The sequence below is a fragment of the Arachis stenosperma genome, chromosome 3 (assembly GCF_014773155.1).
Source record: "Arachis stenosperma cultivar V10309 chromosome 3, arast.V10309.gnm1.PFL2, whole genome shotgun sequence".
NCBI classification, from domain to species: domain Eukaryota; kingdom Viridiplantae; phylum Streptophyta; class Magnoliopsida; order Fabales; family Fabaceae; genus Arachis; species Arachis stenosperma.
The window spans coordinates 3,027,103-3,053,105 of NC_080379.1; the positions used below are offsets into that span (position 1 = coordinate 3,027,103).

The 26,003-nt window shown below is 30.9% G+C and overlaps 3 protein-coding genes across 6 annotated transcripts; 2 read left to right on the plus strand and 1 right to left on the minus strand.

Moving 5' to 3' along the window:
• The first annotated feature begins 6,830 nt into the window (after nt 1-6,830).
• Nucleotides 6,831-8,600, plus strand: LOC130969531 (UDP-glycosyltransferase 89A2-like). The gene has a single exon (XM_057895291.1). The coding sequence runs from the start codon at nt 6,853-6,855 to the stop codon at nt 8,377-8,379; it is 1,527 nt and encodes a 508-aa protein (XP_057751274.1). The 5' UTR covers nt 6,831-6,852; the 3' UTR covers nt 8,380-8,600.
• A 368-nt stretch (nt 8,601-8,968) lies between these two features.
• On the minus strand, nt 8,969-12,967 carry LOC130969532 (E3 ubiquitin-protein ligase BIG BROTHER-like). 4 transcript variants are annotated; one of them, XM_057895295.1, is made up of 10 exons: nt 12,797-12,967; nt 12,546-12,615; nt 11,933-12,009; nt 11,637-11,813; nt 11,178-11,412; nt 10,964-11,001; nt 10,782-10,826; nt 10,281-10,408; nt 9,663-9,771; nt 8,969-9,541 (listed from the first exon to the last, which is right to left on the minus strand). In XM_057895295.1, exons 4-10 carry the CDS (start codon nt 11,778-11,780, stop codon nt 9,509-9,511), a joined length of 732 nt encoding a protein of 243 aa, XP_057751278.1. In that variant the 5' UTR covers nt 11,781-11,813; nt 11,933-12,009; nt 12,546-12,615; nt 12,797-12,967; the 3' UTR covers nt 8,969-9,508. The 4 variants fall into 4 exon arrangements, with proteins under 4 accessions (XP_057751278.1, XP_057751276.1, XP_057751277.1 ...); XM_057895293.1 differs by having other exon boundaries at nt 12,546-12,632; XM_057895294.1 differs by lacking the exon at nt 11,933-12,009 and having other exon boundaries at nt 12,797-12,966.
• Nucleotides 12,968-22,397: 9,430 nt separating this feature from the next.
• Nucleotides 22,398-24,320, plus strand: LOC130970212 (zinc finger protein WIP2-like). Its single transcript, XM_057896221.1, has 2 exons — nt 22,398-22,848; nt 23,717-24,320. The coding sequence occupies exons 1-2, from the start codon at nt 22,591-22,593 to the stop codon at nt 24,167-24,169; spliced, it is 711 nt and encodes a 236-aa protein (XP_057752204.1). The 5' UTR covers nt 22,398-22,590; the 3' UTR covers nt 24,170-24,320.
• The last annotated feature ends 1,683 nt before the right edge of the window (nt 24,321-26,003 follow it).

Genomic DNA, 26,003 nt, shown 5'->3' on the forward strand with positions numbered 1-26,003 from the left:
CCCTAGTTTGGGACCTGCCATTCTAACTTGTTTATATAGATATTTACAAAAGCACATAGCCCTCTAAAAGTCTATACATAATAAGGGTAAAGACTACTACTACTACTACTGCTGCTACTATTATAACTACTGCTGGTCACCGATCCTTGGCAGCTAAAGAAACACAAAAGTGCTGTGTGAAAAGTAAAAGAAGTCGCTTTGACCCACTAGTAATGCTAATACTACTCGCCCATCTCAAGGTTGGAAACTCAAAGAAGATCTCGCCAGTTTGCATATGCAGAATGGGAGAAGTAAGGGATGAGAACCTAAAGTTCCCAACAGGGTACTACTAAAAAAACCTAAGGATTTTCGCAGTCTAAGTATAAGATTTCGCGCAGTTATATAGATAAGTCACGCAAACAAGTATAAGCACAAGTGTATAGAAGAATAGTAACCAAGTACAAAATACAAGAAGTAGAGATAAAACACAATCATAGGTACAAGTAAGTAATCACAAATACAGAGAATGCAGCAACCAAGTACGATGCATGTCTGGTCCTATGCAGGCCATCAACTCATGCGTTGGTTGACTATTCGCAACCCAACGTTACCTGGGAATTAGTTCTAGATATGGTTTCCGATTGCGTCCATCTGTGCATACATGTCGACATGGTTAGGAATAACACCAGTTCATGACACAGGCAATCGTCGTAAAGTTTGATGCCATAATATGTGCACAAAAGGAAAAATAGAATTTTAACAGTCAGTGGGTAATATCCGCTTCCAAACAACCTCTATCACCTTGAGGTTTACAGTTCTTTTTTTGCGACACATCTCAAATGAAATTTATCTCTAAGGGACTTCTCTGTCATTCTTTTATAAAAACTTGTGCCCAGTCTTTTTCTTAAAATATCTTAGCCTTATCTCATTTTACCATTCTATCCTTTTTACTTAACTTCTCTTTTTACTTTTTTTTTTAGATTTTTAATGACATTTTTATCACTAATGTTATTACTTTACCATTATACTCACATATTTTTGCTACAAGGTCTTTTTACCTTCATTAATTTAATTAGTCATTTTTTATTTTGTGTTTTATGCCTAAACATTTTATTTTTGCACCTAAGTATTCTAGTTTTACCGTTGAACCTTGTTTACGTAAAAAATTTACCGGATTAATCCTAGTAATTTTCTATGACCAAATTACTCCTAATATTTTTATTAAAGACCAATTTTTACCACTAGAAACCTGAAAGCTAATTTACCCTTCATTAATTAATTTACTTGCTCTAATTACCATTTTTTACCGATTTACTTCTAACTTTTGTTAAAACTTTGATTTAGGTTTAAAACTTTATTTTAAATATCACTTTGACCCAAATAATTTATATAACTATTATTTTACTCCTAAATCTATTAAATTCATAATTTTAATTATATCTTGTTTATATTATATTTTTAGCTTTTTTTTTAATCTGAAATGACTTTTTCACTTCTTTTTAACTCTTTTTCACCATAATTTTTGTGCTGAAATTTTCAAAGGCGCAGTTTTATATTTTTCTCTATTTTTGGTGATGTTTAAGGTTTAAAATTTAAATTCTAAGTAATCCATTAATCTTTGGCTATTCCATACATTTTTCAGAAGTAAATAAGCTTCATATATCATTCAAATAACAATCCAAAATTAGAAAAGCATCACTGAATTTTTAGAATTAAAAATCAAGCATAAAATCAACACAGAGTGGCTCATATAAACACAAAAAATAAGCATAAATATATTTTAACTAATCATTGATGCGTAAGCATCTTCTCTATCTTTTTCTAGTGAATTTGCACTTGAATTGCTAAGTTTAATCAAGATTTAATATATTTTAGCCACTATGAATGCTACTTTGAGTCGTGTGCAATTCTATTTATTTCAGGTGGCATTTTGGACAAAACCAAGGCTAGAGAATGGAAAAAACGAAGAATTGATGTTGTTCATTCCATGCTGAACTTAGAATTTTCCAAATTCAACGTGGAGCACTAACCCTCCATCTAGTCAAGTTCGGCCTTGTCCACGCTGAACTTGAGATTTTCCAAGTTCAGCGTGGAATTCACGCACTAAGGGAAATCCATGTACTATCCCACGCTGAACTTGAGAATTTCCAAGTTCAGCGTGGATTCGAAAGAAAAGCATGGAAGCAATACGACCTATTCCACACTGAACTTGGAAATTTCCAAGTTCAGCGTGGATCCTGATAATACCAGTGGTCCCCAATCTTCTTCCAAAAGTTGCACGCATAGTTTAATTAATTTTGATTAAATTTGTATTTTATTTTAAAATAGGAAAAGATATTATTTTAGTTTTAGAAAATAGATTTTAAATTAATTAGGATTAGATATAAAAGGGAAGAGAATCAACACTTCTCTTCTCTCTAATCTCATTCCGTACTTCACAGTTTACCTGAATTCTTATTTTCTCGCTGAACCATGAGAAACTAAACCTCCACTGTTAAGGTTAGGAGCTCTGTCTATTGTATGGATTGATACTATTATTTTTCTATTTTAATTCATGTATTGATTTATATTTCAAGAATTGTTTTCGTTCTTTGTCTTATGAATTTGGGTGGAACAAAAGTATGACCCTTTTTCTAATAGAGTTCTTGTATAACTTAGAAAAACTTTTTACTTGAACAACAGCTTGAAAACATATTCTCCTAAATTTCTAATTATCTGGACTTAATGAGATATGTGACATATAATTCTCTTATTGGGGTAATTAGGATTTCTGTGGCATATAAACTAGAATAGAACTTCACCCTCTAATTGGAATTAAGTGACCAAGGAATTGGCGGTTGATGAATTTAGAGGAGACTAAAAAGGTCTAAGGAATTAGGGTTTAGTCACGTATAGTTTGCCATGAATTAAATCTTGCTTGGTTAAATTAGTTAGTAAGAAAAGTCAATCCAGAAAATAGATAACTCTAAAGCCTTAACTGTTTTCTCCATATATTTTTTATCTCAATTTACTGCTTGCTTATTTAATTCTCTGAATTTACTGTTTGATGTTATTGAACTCTCAAACATCATTTTCTGTTTGCCTAACTAAGTAAATCACGTAACCATTGTTGCTTGATCCATCAATCCTCGTGGGATCAACTCTCACTCACCTGAGGTATTACTTGGTACGACCCGGTGCACTTGCCGGTTAGTTTGTGGGTTATAAATTCTGCACCAATCATAACCTTTACCTCTTATTTAATTTAGTTATTAAACCTTTCACACACTATAAAATGTATACCCAAGGACATAAGCACATCTGGTGATGGTGCAAATTTTTTTTTTGTCGAAAGTATCATAAAAACATCAAAATTCAACTACTTTGAGCTCGAATTTCTCTAACTCCTTAGCTGTGCTCTATGGGTGTTTCAAGAGGAGTTTTCTATACATGAAATGAAAGAGAGTAAAAATTTATCATATTTACGGTTGAAAAAAAAAAGAGAAGGAACAAGAGTCTACCTTATCGAAATTTCGATATAAACACAAGAATTACTGAAAATAGGCAAAGGTTTGTGTTTATATGGCTTGATTCCTTGAAAAACACTTAAAGAATAATGTATGAATAATGAGGAAAAAGGATTAGGATATGGAGGAGTAATGCAGAATTTACTCTCATTTTCTCACTCTAAAACAAGGTAAAAAGTAATAAAATGCATAAAGTGTTTGTGAATTTTGTGACCAATGCTTTCTTAAATAATAAATTATAGTCCTGCTAAATTTATGATGTTAAAAGAGTCTGAAATTTTCGTGGTCAAGGGCTGTACTTTAATAAAGAAGGGGCATAAAAATGACGAAGCTTTGTCTGCACTTGCATGTCAAGCTTATCAGCAATTAACCGCAGTTAGTTACTTGGGGTTGAAAACACAGTAGAGAGGGATGAGAGGTTGAGATAATCTCGGCTTAGAGGCTGAGAGAGGGGCGTGTTGCTTTGAAAACAAGCAAGAGAATTCGAGATCTTTAGGAGTTGTTTGCAAAATACTAGCTAGAATTTCAGTTCGAGTAATTTTTACCGTGCAGTAAAATAATTAATGGCTAATATTTATTCTTAAAAAAGTAAATCATGAATGGATGGCTAACATAACTCTTGAGACACATTTAGTTGGGTAGAAATTATTTTTACCATTGATTCTGAGGCTTTCAGTTACTAGAGTTTTTCTCAGCGCACGCAAACCATCACTAAAAGTGTTTTTCGGGTTCAAAAGTCTCAAGTGAGAAAAATAAGTCAATGGTAAGCTCATATTTAATACCAACTAGTCAAATTTGACTTAGAGGGATTAATTATTCTCATAAAGTAAATTTTGACGTTATTAATGGTCTTTTTCTATTTAAGTTTTTTTCTTTTTTTTAATTTTCGTTTTTTTTACCATTGGATCTGCCTCACTATTTTTTACTGGGCCGGGATTCAGGATTTTATAAGATAGATTTTAAAATAGCAAAAAAAATCTATTTATCAAAAACCGGATTCTTACAAGACAAGGAGGTGATCCTATTGTAGCTGATGTCAAGTTCGATGAGAGAGAAGAGGAGGCCAACGATAGCAATGACTATAAAAGATTATTAAATGAGTAAACTATCATTTTTACCTACGAAAGTTGAAAACGCTAACACATTTATCCATAGAAGAAGAAAATTACTATTTGTATCCATGAAACATGAGTTCCGCACAACAAAATTATGCAAACACTAAAAAATTACCTAAAAACCTCAAATTACCCTTATCATCATCTGCATACCTAAAAATCCAAAATTACCCTCTCTCTGTGTGTGTGTGTGTGTGTGTGTGTGTGTGTGTGTGTGTGAAAGTTGAAAACGCTAACACATTTATCCATAGAAGAAGAAAATTACTATTTGTATCCATGAAACATGAGTTCCGCACAACAAAATTATGCAAACACTAAAAAATTACCTAAAAACCTCAAATTACCCTTATCATCATCTGCATACCTAAAAACCCAAAATTACCCTCTCTCTGTGTATTGTTGCACCAATAACAGTAGCAGAACACATCAAATAGAGAAGAACCATAAATCAATTGAACCAGTGCAACCACATCATTGCAGAAGAAACAGATCCAAGGCCACAAATTCAATCCACAAGGTGCAAGTCTACCATTTCGTCTCTACTCCTTTCCACATTCTCTAACAACAACAACAGCACCAACAACAATGATAAAGGGGTAATAGAAAATGAGAGAAAAGATGAAGGGCCTGAAGTGTACCATTCCACAACCAGGCATTATGAAGTCATCGGTGATGGTCCTTAGCAAACTGCTTGCCCTCTAGTTCTCCGGCGACAACAACCACCAATAGATAAAATTCTCTTCCAATCTTCTTGCGAAGCCATGGAATCCAATCCTCATCGGAGACCGCGTCCTCGCGCTTTGCAACGTCTGCTCGTCGTGGATGATGGAGGTCGTGCAACGGTGCTAATGATTGGTGTATTGAAGTCGCTATGACTGATGGAGGTTGCGTGACAGTGCTTCAGGGAGTCCAGTAAATTCAAGATATTTGGAGGAAGAGATAGGGTTTGCTTTTCGACGAAGCAGGTCGGAAGTAGGAAGGCGTCGGAGGCCTTGGAAGGTAGAGGAAAAAGTGTAATGGTGGTAATTGTGGGTCTTTTGGTCGCTGTTGTAATGTTAGGAAAAGCCGGCGACGGAAGTTCATTGTGAAGAGGGGTGGAAATGAGAAAAATAGAAAATTAGAAAAATTAAAAAAAAATGCGAAGAGAAAGAGATGATAATAGTAGTGATAAAGATAAGAGTAATTTGAGATTTTTAGATAATTTTTTAGTATTTTGATAATTTTATTGTAGAAAATCTATATTTCATTAGTATAAATAATAATTTTTTTTATGTATAGATATATCAATGCTTTCAATTTGTATGAATAAAAAGAGTAAAGACTCAATTCGGTCTTTGTCCATTTTCACAAAGGATAAAGTGATCCATGTTTAAAAAAAAGAGACACTTCGGTTTTCAACCTTTTTATTTTGGGACAATACGATCTCTCTATTAAAAAAATTGTTAAATAATAACAAAATTAATTTTGTGGGGATTTTATTTGTATTTTGTGGATGTTTTAAACTCCCACAAATTTTTTTTCAACAATATAACTAATTAGTGCCACTACTACCACTACCTTTTTCATCTTCATTATTATCACTCCTACCTCTATTATTTTTATTGTGTAACCATATTTTATCATCATCATTATCTCCTCTACCATTATCATCACCAATATCAATATTATCAATATTAAAGTTCTCTTCTTTCATTTTTTATTCGATGTTATTTTTTTCCTTTTAAAGGTATTGTACTACAATTTTTTTTTTGCGACATCATTTTCACCAATTGTTTTTCTTCACTTAACCACCATTGGGAAAGGAATTTTTAAAAAACAAATTTATTAATAGTTTGTGGAAATAAAACCTAAACCCTAAAACCTCCACAACATACAAATAAAATTCCTACAAAACTAATTTTTGTTATTGTTTAATGAATTTTTTAATAGAGATCATATTATTCCAAAATAAAAAAGTTGAGGATCGAAGTATCTCTTTTTTTTTAATAGAAATCGCTTTTTCGTGAAAATGAACAAAGATCGAATTGAATATTTACTCGAATAAAAATGATAATTTTCTCTTATTAAATTTTTTTTATTTTTTTTTGGACAAAAACCTGCACTAACAGACCCGCCCAGACCATAAACAAAGAACCCCTGGCCCTAACCGACCCGGTACCCACTTGAATTTTCTTATCTTAAAAAGTTCCACAGACAATAATGATTGACCCAATAATCCTATGCAGCCCAATCACTGCTTATTAGTTATTATTATGATAAACTTCATTCTTCATCTCATCGGCAGACAAACCTCGATTCAATTCTTTACACACCACAAAGCAATAAAAAAAGAAAAAAACGAAGACATGTCTTGTTCTTCCGTCAACAGTAACAACACTCATATCCTGGTGTTCCCATACCCAGCTCAAGGCCACATCCTAGCACTCCTAGACCTCACCCACAATTTAGCTCTAAGAGGTCTAAGCATAACCATAATAATCACACCAAACAACCTCCCAATCCTCAAACCCCTCTTAACAACCCACCCAACAACCATCCGTACACTCACACTCCCGTTCCCTTCTCACCCTACCCTTCCGGCGCGTGTAGAACACGTCCGCGATGTTGGTAACACTGGAAACTACCCCTTCATCAACGCCCTCTCTAAACTCCAAACTCCAATCATTGAGTGGTGTAGGACCCACACTAACCCCCCTGTGGCTCTTATCTCCGATTTCTTCCTTGGCTGGACTCACCAACTCGCTGACCAACTCGGTATCAAGAGAATCGCCTTTCAGTCCTCCTCCGCTCTCTTGGCCATCATCTTCCACCGCACCTGGCCGGAGGCGCCGGCACTCAGAGCCCGTCCGATGGTGGAGTTCCCTGACCTGCTCGGAGCCCCGTCGTTTAGGAACGAGCACCTTCCGTCGCTTCTACGACTCTATAAAGAATCGGAATCGGAATCAGAGTTCGTGAGGGAGAGCATGATCGCTAACACGACCAAAAGTTGGGGTTACATATTCAACACGTCACGTGCGCTGGAGGGTCCATATTTGGAGCACGTGAGCAAAATAATGGGACATTCGCGGGTTTTTGGGGTGGGCCCCTTGTGTTTGATTGGAGTTGGTGGCGGGTTTAATCGTGTCGATCGGAGCCCGAATACCGGATCCGGTAATGTTTTGGAGTGGCTTGATGGGTGTGAGGAAGATGGATCGGTTTTGTATGTGTGCTTTGGGAGTCAAAAGCTGTTGAGGAAGGAGCTCATGGAGGCCTTGGCGGCCGGGTTGGAAAGGTCAGGGACCCGATTCGTTTGGGTGGTGAAGGAGGCAACCACAGCAGAGCACGTGGAGAAAGGGTACGGGTCAGTGCCGGATGGGTTTGAGGATCGGGTTTTGGGTCGGGGCCTACTTGTGAGGGGATGGGCTCCACAAGTGAGCATTTTGGGTCATCGAGCTGTGGGTGGGTTCCTGAGCCATTGTGGGTGGAATTCAGTGTTGGAGGCGGTAGCAGCTGGGGTTGCTTTATTGGGATGGCCAATGGAGGCTGACCAATTTGTTAATGCATGGTGGTTGGTGGAGGTTATGGGAGTTGCTGTGATGGTATCTGATGGGGCAGATTCTCTGTTTGACCCGGATGATATGGGTCGGGTCATACATCAGTCCATGGGTGCGGATAGCATCCAAAAGGAAAGGTCAAAAGCATTGAGAGAGGAAGCTATTAAGGCTGTCGGTGACAGTGGAAGCTCCTCCAAGGAGTTACATGAGCTGGTTGAAGCACTAAAGCAATTGAAGTATAAATAATTTATGGATAAAAACGTACGTGCAGTTCATGTAATTGTTTCATGTGTAATTGACAATAAAAAAACTATTAGATGATTTGAAAAATTTAATTAAATTGTCATTTAACAGTTTTCGACTATCAATTTCGAATGAAAACGAATTTCCACGTTCACATGTTTTTATCATCGATTGTCTTTTCAGCTATAAGATCGAGTCATTAACCTCATTCCCGCTATGATATTACTATATTTTGGTCCACTTGATGAACTGGGATGAGATTTTTCGTTGTTTATATGCAGAGTGTAATGTAATGACCCTGAACAGTATAACGTCCATCTATACATACACTTGTGAGTCCCATTAATACATAATTGCAAATCAGACCAACACCAAGAGGAATGAAAAAACCAGAGTCTACAGCCTTTGATCCTATAAATTAGAAATGAACTCTGATTATTAGCAAATAACAACTAAAGTGCCAGCGTGAAACATTAGTTACTTCATATGTTTTTTTAAAATCAGAGATACAATACAAGCATCTCTATCTAGAGCAAACAACTTCGACTATGTCATCCAACTATCTGTACAAGATTTAAGTCTGTCCAAATGCAAATGCTTGATGCCAGCACAAAACAATGTAGCTTTTACCTCTATTATGATTGTACTATGATAAAGACTGATTAAAGCGCAGGAAAGTTAATCACTTCTTTGTCCAATGATGTAACTACCCTGATCGATAGAAGTTTAAATAATGTCATAAAATTGGTGGATACGGGATACATCATGCAATTTCAAGTGATGTACCGATCCCTCCAACACAAACACACTTATTAAGCAGTTGACAATAAGTACGTGAAATATAAGCACACTAAAAAGTTATACAAAAACAAACCATAAAATCCAGGTTATCCAATACAACACGATGCATGTCAAATTGTCAATCGTCCCATAATATTTTATAAAACTTTGGGATTATGACCCACGCCAAAGCTATCTTTGCATTTTTTTCCCCCTAAACCAAGTAATGATTCGTCTCACTAAGGAAAAAAGGAAACAAATAAATGTATTTCTATGAAAGACCCCAGACTAAAGGAGAATAGAATCATATGCAGGTTACTTCTACAAATTTGTCCGAGGTTATTTCTGTTGGCTAAAACACTTCCCTGTAACATATAGGACAAGCCTGAAAAAACATGCAGAAGAAAAAGAGAGTTTAAAATCATATGAATTTCAGTGGATGCCAAATACAGTGTTTGTCACCAGAACAAGAACTAAAAGTATCAAGTTCATGATGAGTATCTTGCCTTATTGATGCTAAGCCATCTGGTCCCGCAACTAGCATGATAGAGATGTTTACAAGGCAAAGTGATCCGCTTGTCCCCTCTTTTATACTCCATCTGGCAAATCACACACCTAAACCGGACAATGTGTTAGATCAACAAATTAGCAGATAATAGTCACTATCAGTTAAAAGGAGCTGACTACTCATTTGAGTAAGCATCTTGTTCTCATTCACAGATTATGATACAGGATGTATTAGATTTTAGGACTATGATGCATAGTAAATTTGTTCTCAATGACCTTAGTATTTTTAAGATCACAAGAATCTATAAGTTCGTGGAATAATATAAATTTCCTCTTCCAGTGAGGATATGCACCTTGTCCCTTTTTACCCCATAATATATATAACTATAGAAATTAGTAGTTTGGCAAAGAAAAAGGCATATGTGATTAATATTAATCCAAAAAATAAGCTTAACATCGATTTACCCCAGAGGGAAGTTGAATTGTTAAAAAGAAGTTAATAACCGAAGAACAGGAGTAAGTTAAAAATATAAAGCTGAAACAAATATTTGACAGTTAGACATAAATGGATAATAACAGCAGCAATTGCTTTGAAACTCTAAAAACACCAATATTACCTCTCATCCTTCGACTTCTTCCTTGAGAAGAACCCACACTTGTACTTTGAAACTGGAAGCATCGAAATCTGCTCTTGGGTAAGACCACGGCTTTGGGTTCCAACAGCTTCACCTAATTCAAGTAGTTCCTGTAATAAATAATATGATCTTAAGGCAGGGAAATGGGGGGAAAACAAAGCCACATTTGCACTTGAGAAATTTTTCAAATATGGCTTAAATGGAAACATGATTCATGATAGGACACTGGAATCATTTGATCCATATTAGTGACCCATTTGGGAGGACAAAACTTAGTCCCTGTTAATATCATTTTCTAAACTAATGTTCCTTTACTTTAGTTGTTATCGACAGTTTTCTAACTGCAGTCAACATTTCTAATTGCAAGATTAACTATTATACGTATCAAGAACATTAACCCTAAGAAAACCAGAGATATAGTAGCTGTGTTTTAAGAAGTAAATTAAGCCAATAAAGATCATAATATGAGAATCTCAATCCAACCTCGTAGGTCATGTTGTCAGGATCAATACTGTCTTGCCAAACAACCTGTAAAACATGGCAAAACTGCTTAGATATCTTTCATTGTGCTTCTCAGAGATGGAAAGCTAAAGGTAACTGCACAAATTTCTAACACAATCACAGGAGTTAACACTAAATAAATCAGGACTTTTGAAGGCAAATACCTGATAATCATTGGAATTACTATGATGTCTTCGTGGACCTGGAACAGAAGAGACAAAAAAAAAACTTTAGAAAACCACCGGATGGATTACAAAAGTGGGATTACTCATTTAACTGATTTCAATCTCTTTTATCAGCTAAACAAAGCATAGGCAGAGGATCTAAATCTATCTGTTTCATATGAAAATTATCTTCAAATGAAACTCAGGAACATACACTCAATAGAATTGTCTCGTGTGGTATTGTTTACCCCTTCTCCCCATTCTGTATTTACAGCTGCAGTATGCTCATTGACAGTCGTTGAGTTTTCCAAAGGCCTCCTATATTCGTCAACCAGTGGTTCATGATGATGATTTACATCATAACCATGATTATAACGATAGTATGAAGTGCTGTCAGGTTCAGAAAGTCCAAACTTATAAAAGCTTGTAGTTGAAGGGTATGAACTTTCCTGGAATATAAATGGAATACCATTTTAATTCAACTCGAGTATTATGGATCTTTCTAATAGTTTTCCAGTAATACCAAAAGGATATCAAAATAATTTGCAGACAAAATGTGAAACAGAGCAGGGTATTTCCAGCAGATCTATATAATGGAAACAAGAAATGTGCAGCAATTTCCACCAAAACAAAGACATAAAATGCTAAATAGAACAGAAATCTTTGCAGGCACCTGAGCATGTGATGCACCAGAAAAGATGAAATTGACATGTTCATATGTGAGACCTTCGAAATATTCAATAAAGCTTCCTGCTGTACTATAGGGATAGCTGATGTTATTGTAATGGTGGATTTCCATGTGTGGATTCCAACTCATTTTGGATCCTTTCAGCCAGACAACACAACTAGTCTGCGGAATGAATCCCCAGCAATTAACATTAAGCAGAGCAAAGACAATGAGGTGCAGAAACAGTAGAACACAACAAAATTTGTATTAATATTAACAAATTAATTAATTAAATTACATACACAAATTTAATATTCACAGATTCATCAATAAAACTTGAAGATAACTAACACGATACAGCTACTCCTAAATTGTTAACCTGCACCCAAAAAAAGTCATACAGATATATTCAGCATGTATAAGAAGACAATTGTCAGAAAGCCATTTCTCCAATGTTAATTCCACTAGTTTTGCTCACATCACTTTTTTCTAAAATCTGCATTCCTAATCAAACAGCTCAAAAAACTAAGTGAAAAAAAAAAGCGCATTAGTACAAATGAAGCTGACAAAACTCCACCAAAACCAAAATCATGCTTTAATATATATATATAATAAATGCAAATTGAATACAATTTTTCGCTAATTGGATTCTTAAAAAAAATGCAGCGTAGGATCATATTTTGTTTTTCTTAAATAATAATATACCGAGATCTCTCGGGAAGGCACGAAGATTCATCAATGAAGAATTGAAAATACACAGACAGAAACACTGAAAAGGAAATTGTTGTGGCATCTGATCCAGTAGAAAATGCAAGCAAAACAACGAGATTATATCTCCTAAACAAACTTCAAATCCGCTGTCATTAATTCGGCTGAAACTAAACACGGCAAAAAGAGCTAAGAGAGTGGAGCCACCTGCTAAACGCGACGCAAATGCGGGAATCGAGGCAGAGAAATCCGGCAGCTGCGTCGATTGCAACAGAAGCTGAAAATGCAATGCTCCTTTACGGATCAATAACGAGAAAACAGTGTAAGATCAAGAACGATAATCGCGTGAAAAGGTAACGAAATAAACAATGGAATGACCGAATGAGATTGAAGAAGCTGCGAGAGAGAGAGAGAGAGAGAGAGAGAGAGAGAGAGAGGATAATGAAAATGTTAGATACCTTGATCTCGGTTTCGTTGCTTGGTGACTTGGTGAGAGAAGTGAAAATGGTGAAATGGCTTCGTCACACACTCGTTTTGTAACTCTCTCTCTCTCTCTCTCTCCTGTGGTGTGCTGCTTTACGCACACAGTGGTGCTGGTTTCAGCAACACGCCAACTCCGTTAGATAGACAGTGATCACCTGCATCGCACCTGTTTTCCAACCCCTTGCGGATTTTTTTTATTAAATATGTTGTAAAAAAATTAATTAATGTTATGTTTGTTTGAGTGGAAAATGGAAGGAAAGAAAAGGGAGAAAAGAAAATGGGAAGGAAAATGATTATTTTTTATTGTTTGGTTGAAGAGGAAAATTGAGGGGAAAGAAAATTGATGGGCCCACCACTTTTTTTTCTCTTTAACATTGGAAAGAAAATAGAGAGAAAACTAATGTTTCTCTCTCTACTTCCAATACTATCCCTTCATTTTTTTCAATATATATTATAATATAGGGGTAAAATTGTCTTTTTATAACATTTCTTTTCTTCTTATTTTCCTTCCAACCAAACACATCTAAAAAAAATAAAAATCCACTCAATTTCTTTTTTTTTTCTTTCTTTCCTTTCTATTTCTTTTCTCTCTATTTCTTTCCTTTCAACCAAACATAACCTAAAGGATAGAAATATTCTCTTCATTTGGGTTGCCAAAATAATGTGATATTATTGGAGGGCGCCACGTTTATAATTATTTTTTTAAAGATATTTTTTAGTAATTAAAATTTAATATATATAATTAATTAAATTATATTATTTTTATTAAAATTAGATTAGATAAATTAATTTGGCCAAAAAATTGATAAATTATATTTTAAATTGGTCTAAATTAATATTTTTTAATAAAAAATAATTATAATATTTTTATTATAAAAAATAATTAAAATATTATTATTATAATTATTATTATTTTAAATTTTGATAATTCTAAATTCTAATTCTTCTTATTTTTTTCTTTATCGTTATAGGATTAGAATTTAAAATTTTTAAAATTAATATATATATATAAAAGAGTATTTTAGTCATTTTTTATAATAAAGTTATTGTAGTTATCTTTTATATAAAAGAATATTAATTTAGATTGATTCAATGTTTGATTTATTGATTTTTGGACAAATCAATTTGTTTGATTTAATTTAGACAAAAATAATACGATTTTATCGATTATATATATTAAATTTTAATTATTAAAAAACATTAAAAAAAACTTTTTTGAGTGGCTCCCATTATTGGATGAATGAATGGATTCTATTCATTTAATTTTTATTTTATTCAGTAATAATTTCAATATATATGTCAGGAAGCATTTAAATTTAATATCATAATTAGTTAAGTACAATACTATCAGAACATTGAATCATTTTAAGCATTCTTTACATATTTTTGTTATTAAAAAAGGGAAAGGAAATTGGAAGATGTGTCCTCTCTTTTTTCCCCCTTTGATTTTATTTTTTAAATCTCCACAATAGGTACGTAGAATATTATGATTTCTATGTCGCGTATTACTTATGTATAATAATCAAATATACTTTAGTAGTAATATTATTATTGCAAGGGACAAGTCTAGTTGTTGGGCTGAGTTTGGAAATAGGTGATTTCTACTCTTATATTTAGTTGGATAGAGGTGACCAAAACCAAACCACTCTGCTTTTGTTAGGAACCAACCAACAAAATTCTCCTCTACTTTCCTCCAAGTAGAACAACAATCTTGTTCTAAACTAAGAGTAATTTATATGGTTAGACTTTAATTAATTTGTAGCAAAAATAAGTAATGAGAGACCTGCGAGAAGGAACAAAAGGAAAAGGCTGTCAGGCATGTGAGGAGGGGAATCAGGGATAACATAATTGAGAAGCGAATGATCCAAAACCCTGGCGTGCAAGTGAAGTGAAGCCACTATAAAAGTATCATTCATAATTAATAATTATAATAATCATAATAATAAGCTACGGTACCCCCTTTCTTTCTTTGTTATTCGGCTGGTCATGAATAAAAGAGATTCACTGCTTGTTCACAAAGGTGAAGGGTCTCATTTTGTTCTCTTTTTTTTTTTTTTTTACATTGCACATTTTATTTTATGTCACATGCCATACAACATTTTAGAGAAAACGACCTTACATAGTTTACATGAACCCACATCAATCATCATCCTCTGCTTCTGCTCTCTTTCTGTTTAAGGAAAATATATATAACTTGTTATTATTCCATGGATAACAAGACAAGAGAGCTAAAATAAACTGTTGAGAATCGTGGTTAGGTTTCATAAGAATCACGCTTGAATTTAAAATTACATAATGTAACATGTTTCGAATGAAAAAATTTATATAATAAGACTGGCATAGATGCTTAATATTTACACTAATAAGTAAAATAATTATCAACCACTCAACCAGGTGTTATGTATTCCAATGCCATATTAATTATCACCTATATCATTGTAATTGTAATTTAACAATCATGCCAAGACTAGAATACAACACAATGAATGATAATCAACTACTTAATTACTCTAGTTAAGGCAAGGTATGTATGTAAAGAATATGAGTTGGTTTTATGAACAAGTAATCTTTGTTATTTCAAAAATAAAGTGTTGAGGATAAAGAAGGGACCCCACATATTTGGTATCCAATAATTACAGCAAAAATAAAGAGAAAAATGACATCTATTAGCTAATCCAAAATTAAAAGATGCAGCTTCAAGAAAGTTAAAAAAGAAATGGCCCATTAAGATTATTTAAGACTAATGCTAGCTTTAACATGAAATCAGTCAAGTAGACTATACAATAATACATCAAAGTGTTTCTTATAAACCTGCACAGAAGAGATGAAGAAACCGCACTAAGTGAGCACTAGCAAGCAAGCCATGGAATTGTGGAAGCAACCTGATACTGATCAAAGGGTTGCACCAAGGGCCTAAATGTAATTTAGCCATGTGCGCAACATGGTCTTTCTAGGAAGATTCTGCTAATGTTGCAAGTGTGAGGAGTGCATAAAGTTAGTCCCACGTCAAAAAAGCAAAGAAGAGTGAAGAGTTTATAAGATGAGAGACTCATTAACTTGACACTTTAAAGTTTTGAGTTGGATGTGGTGTCTTTTCATCTTATGTTCTCTTGCTTGAGAACTCTCCACAGTTCTCTCTGTATTCAAATGTTGAATTAGGTATCTAAAGGAAGCCTTACTTGTAATTCTTTCATCTTATTCAACAAAGACATTATTTGCCTAAGATATATGAAAATACTAACAATTTCAAACAAGTTTTATCAAGTACAACAAGTTTTGCCTAACCAGTGCCTTTGATTAAAATGGTCTAACAAAAAATATGTATAACATACATAATGCAACTACAGAATCATGCACTCATTTTCATGCTTCTAATCAGATTAGCATGTAAGCAGTAAAACAAGCACATGAAACGAACAAATTGTTCATATACAAGTGGAATAAGAATTGAAATGCCTCTTCACCAGGCAGAGTTCTTAGCAGCCAGAAAATAGTGACAAAAGTTACTAATCACATACATGCCACAAGAATAGTGGTATTATTACTATTATTATACATACACTCTGTTGGTAAGTACTAAACACTGAATAGAGAACCTTTTTTGTTCCATGTAGAGCGGGTTTTTGGTCTACAAATAGACCTTTCGGTTTGGGTTCGGACATTGATTAATGACAAAAATATTGAAGCAGAAAAATGGGTCTTATCTATTTTTGGGCTTAAAGCCTGCCTTGCTTTTTGATCTATCCCAGCAAGAGTAAACATAAATTTTAAAAAGACTTAGTTGGCTCAACTAAAAAAAAATAGTTAAACTAACTAAACTAACTTTGGTTAGTTGAGTTATTAACTCACTTATCCGCTTAAACAAGATTTAGGGTCCGTTTGGAAACTTTAGAAGTAATTTTTTTTAATTTTTGACTTATGAAAAATAGTAGTATTAATGTCTGGTGCAATTATCAAAACCAAATTGCAACTTTCTAAGAAGCTATTTAGAAACTTATAGAGAAGTTAAAAAAATGATTTCTCTCATAATACTTCTATTTTTTATCACATTTCTATAAAATAAACACTTTTAGAGTTAAAAATCCAAACACAAAATAACTTATTTATAAGTTACTTTTAACAGAGTCATTTATTGTTTAAGTTATTTTATAAAAAAGAGCTTAATTAATTAAGTTGGTTAACCAAATTGGCCTAGGATTTGAATTCCGTCTTGTGTATATTGTAATCAATTGGTTATCGACAAATCTTTAAATAATCTTTATATTCACAGCAAATTAGCACTTGATCTGCCGAATTGATAGATATCATAGAAAACAAAAAAAAAAAGTTGAATACCCAAAAAAAGGAAACAAATAAATTAAGTGAATATTTTATACAATTATGATATTTTTCTTGGCTCCACATGGAAGAAAAATAGCTCAAATTGGATTATGTCATTATTTGTAGAAGAAAGAAATAATCCATGAAAGAAAAGAAAAATTACATGCATGCATGCCATTTAAAGTTTCTCTAAAGTTTGAATTTCACTTTAGAGAGTAAAGTGTGATCTCTTACCATTGATTTTATAGGTGTGACCAAGAATAAATATGAAAAAAAAACTATTCAAAAGTAAAAAATTATACTTTACTCTCTAAAGTGAAATTTAAATTTTAGAGGATTCAAATCCTTTTAAAGTATGGATGGCAAAATTATGGTACATGCATAACATGAGAATATGAGATAAAGCAACTTAGAATTAAGTCAAACTAACAATAACTATTGATGAATACGTACCAACTTGAATTAATGCTTTAGCCTTAATGTTAAGGTAAAAGAATCTTTAGGGAGAAAAAAAGAAAATATACTAATTGGAAAATAATTTCAACTTGGGCATGTGATTGGTTTCAAAACTCCAAATTCCAAAGTGTGTTCGGTGAACAAAACTAGCTCGTATCACTATAGATAGTGTGAGAAAAAGGAAGATGGAAGATGCATGGATAGTAGATAGTAGAAGATGGAATCAGTGAAGGGTGTTTTTGATTTACATGTAATGTTATTAGAAGTGAAGAAAATTAGTGAGCATTATGGGAGACACCGACAGAATCTGTGTCCCTTGAGGAAGCCAAGCCGACCAAAGCGTGCAAGCCAAAGAAAAATTGCCGCTTTAACATTCCACCTAACAATCTATCTAATTTTTATCTGCTTCCCTAGGAACGGAAAATCACAATAATCCAACATGTCAAACATTCACATTGTGCATGTTCCCCTCGGAAATACTACTACTATTAACTTATTAACTACTACTATTACTATTTGCCTTATTATTATTATATTATATTATATTGCTAGCTAGCCATTGTTGTTTTAAAATAATAATACATGTGTTTTTTTTTCTCTTTCTATTTGTTCAATTCTTAATAGTTCCTTCTGATCTGAACAAAAAACTATATTGTTTTAATGTTATAAGTTAGGAGGAGTATTAGGCCAGTAAGTTTTGTAATTTGTAGTAATCAATTAGTTATTATTAATATTTTTAATGGTATAAAATTACATCTAATAGTATGTAATTATTTTTTTTTTTTGCTAATTAAGTACGGGACAAATTTTAATAAAACTGCTGATTCCTCGACTTTTTCATAAATTATTAACCGTAGAATTATTAATTTATTATGGATATTTAATTATTTATTCTAAAATTTGTAAACGACTAACAAAATTACTATCATTCATTACTTATAAAAGAAATATATCAACATTAAAAAAATATGTTTTTATTTATCTTTAACAGATAAATTAATATTGACGTGAATATTGGAGTATCTTTTGTAAATATTTATATTCAATATTTTTAATTGTCAAAAGATATATTTTTTTCAACAATACTATTAGTATACTAAAATTAACTATTAAAATTAGTTATTAAATATAAAATATATATTAAAAATAAATTAAATAATATATATTTATATGTAAATACATAATAACTAATTTTAGTAATTGATTTTAGTATATATATACCTAACATAATTAATTTTTTTAAAGAAAAAAGAGTTTTACTCTATCTAAACGAGTTAATACAAATCAAAGAAGCAAAATCACACAATAACATCAGTTTCCAATGTGTTAGGTTGCATGGCTGGTTTTCTGGTGGAAGAAGGTAATTAAATAATTGAAAAAGTAGAGAATTCAATAATAATAAATTAGGTGAATTCTACCTAACCCCCTCTGAAATAACATGTAAGTCACCCTTCATGATGTCTTACACTTTAATTGGTTATTATCTTAACTATAGTTAGATTATTTTGTAATTTATTATTTTAGATGAATAACTGTATAATTTTTTAAAATATTAAAATTATACCCCGTTAATTGAAGCACGTTCTCACGCAAATCTCTTCTCTTTTTACAGTGCATCATTCCTTAACGGGTCATTGAATTCTCATGGCTCGTAATTTCCCCGTTCTTTCCAGTATAGCCAGCGCCGACTTCATTTCTATCTCTTGTCCTCTCACTCAATCCCTTTTTTTGGCCATGACCCATGAATCACTCCTTACCAACATCAACATTATTAATGGTTAGTTCAGTTATTAAATTTTTTTCATTAAAAAATATATATTTATTTAATTACATGATGGAATATATATTTATATGTAAAATATAATATAATAAAATAAATCTATTCAAAATACTTAAAAGTATATTTAAAATCATGAACATATAAATATAATAATAAATTGTACTCTAACCAAGTAAACATATTTTTTATCATACATAAATTATTAAAAAATAAATATATTATTAAATTAATAATACAAATTTAAAATAATAAAATCCAATTTTTTATTGTATTTTTTATAATATTTTTATTTTTTTAATTTACAATTTATTAGTACTTTTTATTTAATTAATGATTAAACAAATTATTTTATAAAATTTTTTTGTATTATCTTAGAGAAGAGACCAATATAATAATTTAAAAAATAACGTAAAAATAAAATTTTAAATAAATATTAATATTAAAATTTTTAAATACAAAAATAATTTGTAAAATATATGCATAAAATAAATAAAACAGATAAAATGAGAGTACTCATAAAAATAATAATTATTTTTGTCTTCTTTATTTATTTTAAACATATATTTCATATTTATATCTTGAATATCTATACAATTTATTTTTGTATTTAAAAATTTTAATATTAACTATTTTTATTTAAAATATCATTTTTACATTAATTTTTAAACTGTTATATTGGTCTCTTCTTTAAGATTATACAAAAAATAATTCTCATGAAAATAATTTGTTTAATCATTAATTAAATATAAAATATTAATAAATTAAAAAAATTAAAAGAATAAAAATACTATAAAAATACTAAGAAAGTTGAATTTTATCATTTTAAATTTGTGTTATTAATTTTAATAATTTATATTTTTTTAAATAATTATGTATGATAAAAGATATATTTATTGTTTAGAGTACAAATTTATTACTATTTTGTATATTCTTGATTTTAATTATACTTTTAAGTACTCTGAATAGATTTATTTTATTATATATATTTTTATATATGAATATATATTCCATATATTATTTTAATGAAAAAAATTTAATAACCGAACTAACCATTAATTATGTTGGTAAGGAGTGATCCACGAAAAAAAGGGATTGAGTGAGAGGATAGGAGATAGCAATGAAGTCGGCGCTGGCTATACCGGGAAAAACGGGAAAGCTACAAGCCATAGGAATTCAACGACTCGTTAAGGAATGATGCACTGTAGAAAGAGATTGCATGCAACTAAGTCAGCGCTGCTTATCGAGTAGAATTTTAATATTTTAAGAAATTATACAATTACCCATCTAAAATAATAAATTATAAAATAACCTAACTATAGTTAAGATAATAACCAATTAAAGTGTGACACATCATAAATGATAACTTACATGTTATTTTAGAGGGAGTTTGTAGAATTCAGTAGAATTTAATATTTTAAGAAATTATACAATTACCCATCTAAAATAATAAATTATAAAATAACCTAACTATAGTTAAGATAATAACCAATTAAAGTGTGACACATCATAAATGATAACTTACATGTTATTTTAGAGGGAGTTTGGTAGAATTCACCAATAAATTAATAACTAATAATACAAAAAATTCTATTGAGAAAAGTCCCGGGTGGTGGAGCCACGACAAAACAAAAACAGGAGAGCAAAAAGAACAAATAAACTATTTTCAGCTTCTTTTATGTATAATAATAATTAGATGGAACTATACCAATAATGTAACTTGGGCATATTTATACTACATATTATTAATGCTTCTCTATAAATTAAAAATAACTATTATGAAATAGTGAAACTAAAGTAGCTAGGTGGAATACGTACAATTATAACCCACTGTTTTGTATCCAATACAAGGTAGTAGTTTCTAGTTGAAGTAAATGACTGAATGGAATAGGAATGTTTAGGTAATAACGACACGGCAAATAGTCTTCAAGACTTCAATTTCGATAAGTGACTGTGCCTTCTCTATTTTCTCTCCTATATGTTGGTTAAGTCGGTGAACATATTATTCAGCACCTCTTTTAATTTCTAGATACCACAATATATACATACATATTTATTATTATATATGAAACATAATAGGCGTAGAATATATAATGAATATTTAATTTAATCATTATATTATATAAGCATCAAATAAAATTAAAGATCAATAACTATCGTTTGAAAATCTAATCATTATGTCCAAATATTTAAAAGCATAAATTTATTCGTTAAATATTAAGTATGTAGTACTAATTACTTATGAGACAATCATTATTTAATTTTACACGTATAACTACATGGAGATTTTAAACTCTTTTCATAAATAAAATAACCATATACTAGTTAAACTTTAGTTTATTATTATTATTACAACAATTATAACACACTATATACCGACAAGGTATACATACAACAATTTATAAACATCTAATCTAATGATATTTTTTCCCCTTAAAAAATCGAAATATATATAGAGATTTGTTACCAGAAAATAAATAATAAAAGAGCATAATTATTATGTAAATAAATGTAAAGAACTAACTTTTAATTGATGAACACTAATTGATATTTTTTATTTATTATTAAAAATTTATAGTTTAATTCTATAAGTCAATATATTTAAAATTTATAATTTTCTAGTTTAATTCTTTGTGGGTGAAGTGCCTTATTCCCTATTTTCCCTAAATAAATATAAATAATCATTGATTAAATACTAATTTAAAATAATAATATTTATTAATTATGTAATATTATTGGTGTTGATAATATAGAATAGTGGTATAATAAGGGATGAAAATTCAAGTACAGTCGACTTCACGTGAAGTTGATAACTGAAAGTCATTAAATAATTTGACTGATATGACTAAAGTTTCATCTAACGGCTCTCAACTATCAATTTCACATAAAGTCGACTACACCTGAGTTTTCCTCGTAGTAATAAGGTTGCTACTACTATTTGTAGGTGATCATGGATGACAGTGATAGTCATATATATCCTCCTTTTATTTCTACTCTATCTCTATCTCAATGGTCATGGCAGATTCAACCTACAGCAACTCCAATAATGACTATAATACTAACAACCTCCTTCTCTTGGATCTCAATTATTCTCCTTCTCCTTCTCCATCTTCTTCTCCTTCTACCACCAATTCCTTCAATTACTTTCATCCTCCACCAATCACAACAACACATCAACATCAACAACAACTAGATCTTCAATCTTCATTTTCTGCCATGGAAGTTCACAACAACAATAACAATAACGTGCCTCTACACTTAGGGCTTCAAAGCACGCTAGTAGTACAAGATTCTTCAGTATTAGAAGAAGATGAAGAAGAAGAAAAAATCACTGTTGCTTCTGAATATGTTCTGTCAAATGGAATTAACAGAGGACAGTATTGGATCCCAACACCTACTCAGATCCTCATCGGTCCTACACAGTTCGCATGCCCCCTTTGCTTCAAAACCTTCAACAGATACAATAACATGCAGGTACTCACTAATTACTTCAATTAATTTCTCTAAGGAACTGTACTTATAATTAGGGTTTCTACTTTACCTAATTTTTAGACTGCCTTTTTTCACTTTTATCTGGACCTGCCTCTAATTAATATATGTATATACTAATTAAACCCAGCAACATGAATTAATTAATTAAGTTTCACAAAAATGAATACAAGTAGCTGTAATATTCTCTTTCTGGGCTTCCAAACCTTTTCTTTAGTAGCAAATGACCCATGTTGTACCTAATTAGCTTCTTTAATCCTAAACATGGCCCTGTGTTGATGAAGGAGGCGCGTCCTGCTATAAATAATAATGTTATAGTAATAATTAATAAAATAATTATTCAAAATCTTAACAGTTAAACTTAATTAACCTGCATCATACAACAAAGACCTAATATTGGATGATATAAATAGTACTAAAAATTCAGTCCTCTATGCGTGTGGTTCCTTCCATGCTTCCCTTTTCAGCTAATTATTACATCCAAGTCATTATTACCATTTACCATTGCACCCATTCATTGGTAACTTATTTGCATACTGCTATATATATCATACTAGGGCTTGTGGTAAGTTAAAATAAATTAAAATAACTAATTTTTCATATCAAAAGTGATTATCCTATAACATTTTCCATTAAATTTTAATTTTCATACAATATTAGTGTAATTATATATTATCACATCAACAAAAATAATTAATTTTTAAATTTATTATTTAATAAAAAATATTTAAATATATTAATCTAATTAAATGATGATATAAAATTTGTTAAAGTACATCAAAATTAAACTCATTTTGATTATGTATATATATTGGTAGCTAATGCATGAAAGGAAAACAATGTGTATGTATAGATGCATATGTGGGGGCATGGATCTCAATATAGAAAGGGTCCAGAATCTCTAAGGGGAACACAACCAACAGCAATGTTGAAACTGCCATGTTATTGCTGTGCAGCAGGATGCAAGAACAACATAGATCACCCTAGAGCAAAACCACTCAAAGATTTCAGAACCCTTCAAACTCATTACAAGAGAAAGCATGGACTTAAACCCTTCACTTGTAGGAAGTGTTCCAAGGCATTTGCTGTGAGAGGTGATTGGAGGACTCATGAGAAGAATTGTGGGAAGCGATGGTATTGCTCTTGTGGCTCTGATTTTAAGCACAAGAGATCCCTTAAGGATCATATCAAGGCATTTGGAAATGGACACAAATCTTATGCAATTAATGACCATCTTTGTGTTGATCAAGATGATAATAATGGAGCTGCCTCTGAAGTTGAAGAAAATGATTCATTCCACTCCTAGTATAATTTACATCATGCATGCTATGCTTTCTCATATATATTTTAATTTCTAGCTTAATTAGCACTCTGTTATTATTATTAGCTAGCTTAATTCCTTATGTATGTTTCCTGTTATTGCATATGTATGTAGACCAAGTAATTTTTTAACTTTCTAGATTCAATGTGTGATCAGGATTTTAATTTCAGTGGTCATATCACGCCTAAGGAATTAAATCGTTTTTCTAAAAAAGGCAGGGAAAGATTTCTAAAATCGTTTTTAACTTGCTTTATTTAGTATTCATTAACTGTTACGACAATTAATGAATACTAAATAAGACAAGTTTTGACTGTTTTTTTTTTGTCTCTCTAACATTACTCTTAAATAAATAACACTTACTCTTTCGAAATAAGTGTGGCTTTCACTTATTTTTAGAATTTTAGTTCATTAAAAAATCAATGTATTTAGACAATTTCTATACATTAATTTTCATAAATTGAAAAGTAAAAATAATACTTATTTTAACACGAAGTGAATAATATTATAGACATTTTCATTGAAAATATGTCTTCAAATTTTAATATTAATTTTTATAAATTAGTATAAATTAGCCGATTTATTAGAATTTTTAAAATTTTTTATAAAAATAATCAAATGAAATAATACAAAATAAAAATATATCATATTCAACGTAATATCTTAGAGTATTATGAATTTCTCATCTTATAAATTTTTCGCATTTTATTTTATCCGGTATGTGACAAATCCCTCCACTTGCTGTTTAACATGATTTTCATCGCATAACTTTTTTTTTATCATAATAAAAGTTAATTTATTCAAAATAAAATGGTAACTAATTTATATATAATTATGCGACAAGAGTCATTTACAACAATTATGTATAGTCTTTATGATGAACAACAATGCTATCGATACAACATGCTAATAAATTAGTTACTAAAATTAGTCATTAAAACAGAATATACATTAAAATATAAATATATATGTAATTTAATTTATTTTTAATATAATTTTTGTATTTTAATATTTATTTTTTAATAATAATTAAAATTCTAACTATTTAATTTTATTATCTTATTGTTAGTTAAAAAGAATTCATTCTTAATAAAGTCACTATTTAAGAAAGAAATAAAACAAAACTAATAAACACGTACTAGCATATCATAATATATAGAACCAGCCATGATCAGCTTTATGAGTCGTATGATGCTGCTATATATTTTCAACTACTTTTGATGGACCATCAACATGAAGGACCGTCAAATAATACTATGTTATAATGATTTCTGTGAAAAATGATTAGGATCTGAAGAGAACATCTTTAATTTTCATGTACTGCTATTACTATTCTTAAAGGGGAAAAACATATATGAAAATTAATACAAGATGAAGATTTACACGTAATTTTTTTTATGTAAAATTAATAGGTAAAAATTATTAAATTATAATTTAATCAAAATCAATAAAATTATTTAACAATTTTTAATTATCAATTTCAATTGAAAATAAACAACGGTCTATGAGCCTCCCCGTTAATACAATCACCACATTCAAAACGTAAGGCACCAATTTCTGATCCTAACACTGTACGCTTTAATTTTAACATTTAGAAATAATTTTGTACTAATTTTTTTACCCTAAGGTGATTTGTTTTTCTTTATTATTTATAGCTGGCGTTTGATATAGAACAAAGACACGAATATTGAATGTGTTTTGCTTATGTCTTCATTTTTTTTAGAGGACAAAAACTATAAAAAGAAAAGAAAAAGAAAAAAGTTTTGACATAGATTATTTTATATATAAATTTAATTTCAATACATACAATATAAAAATTTCA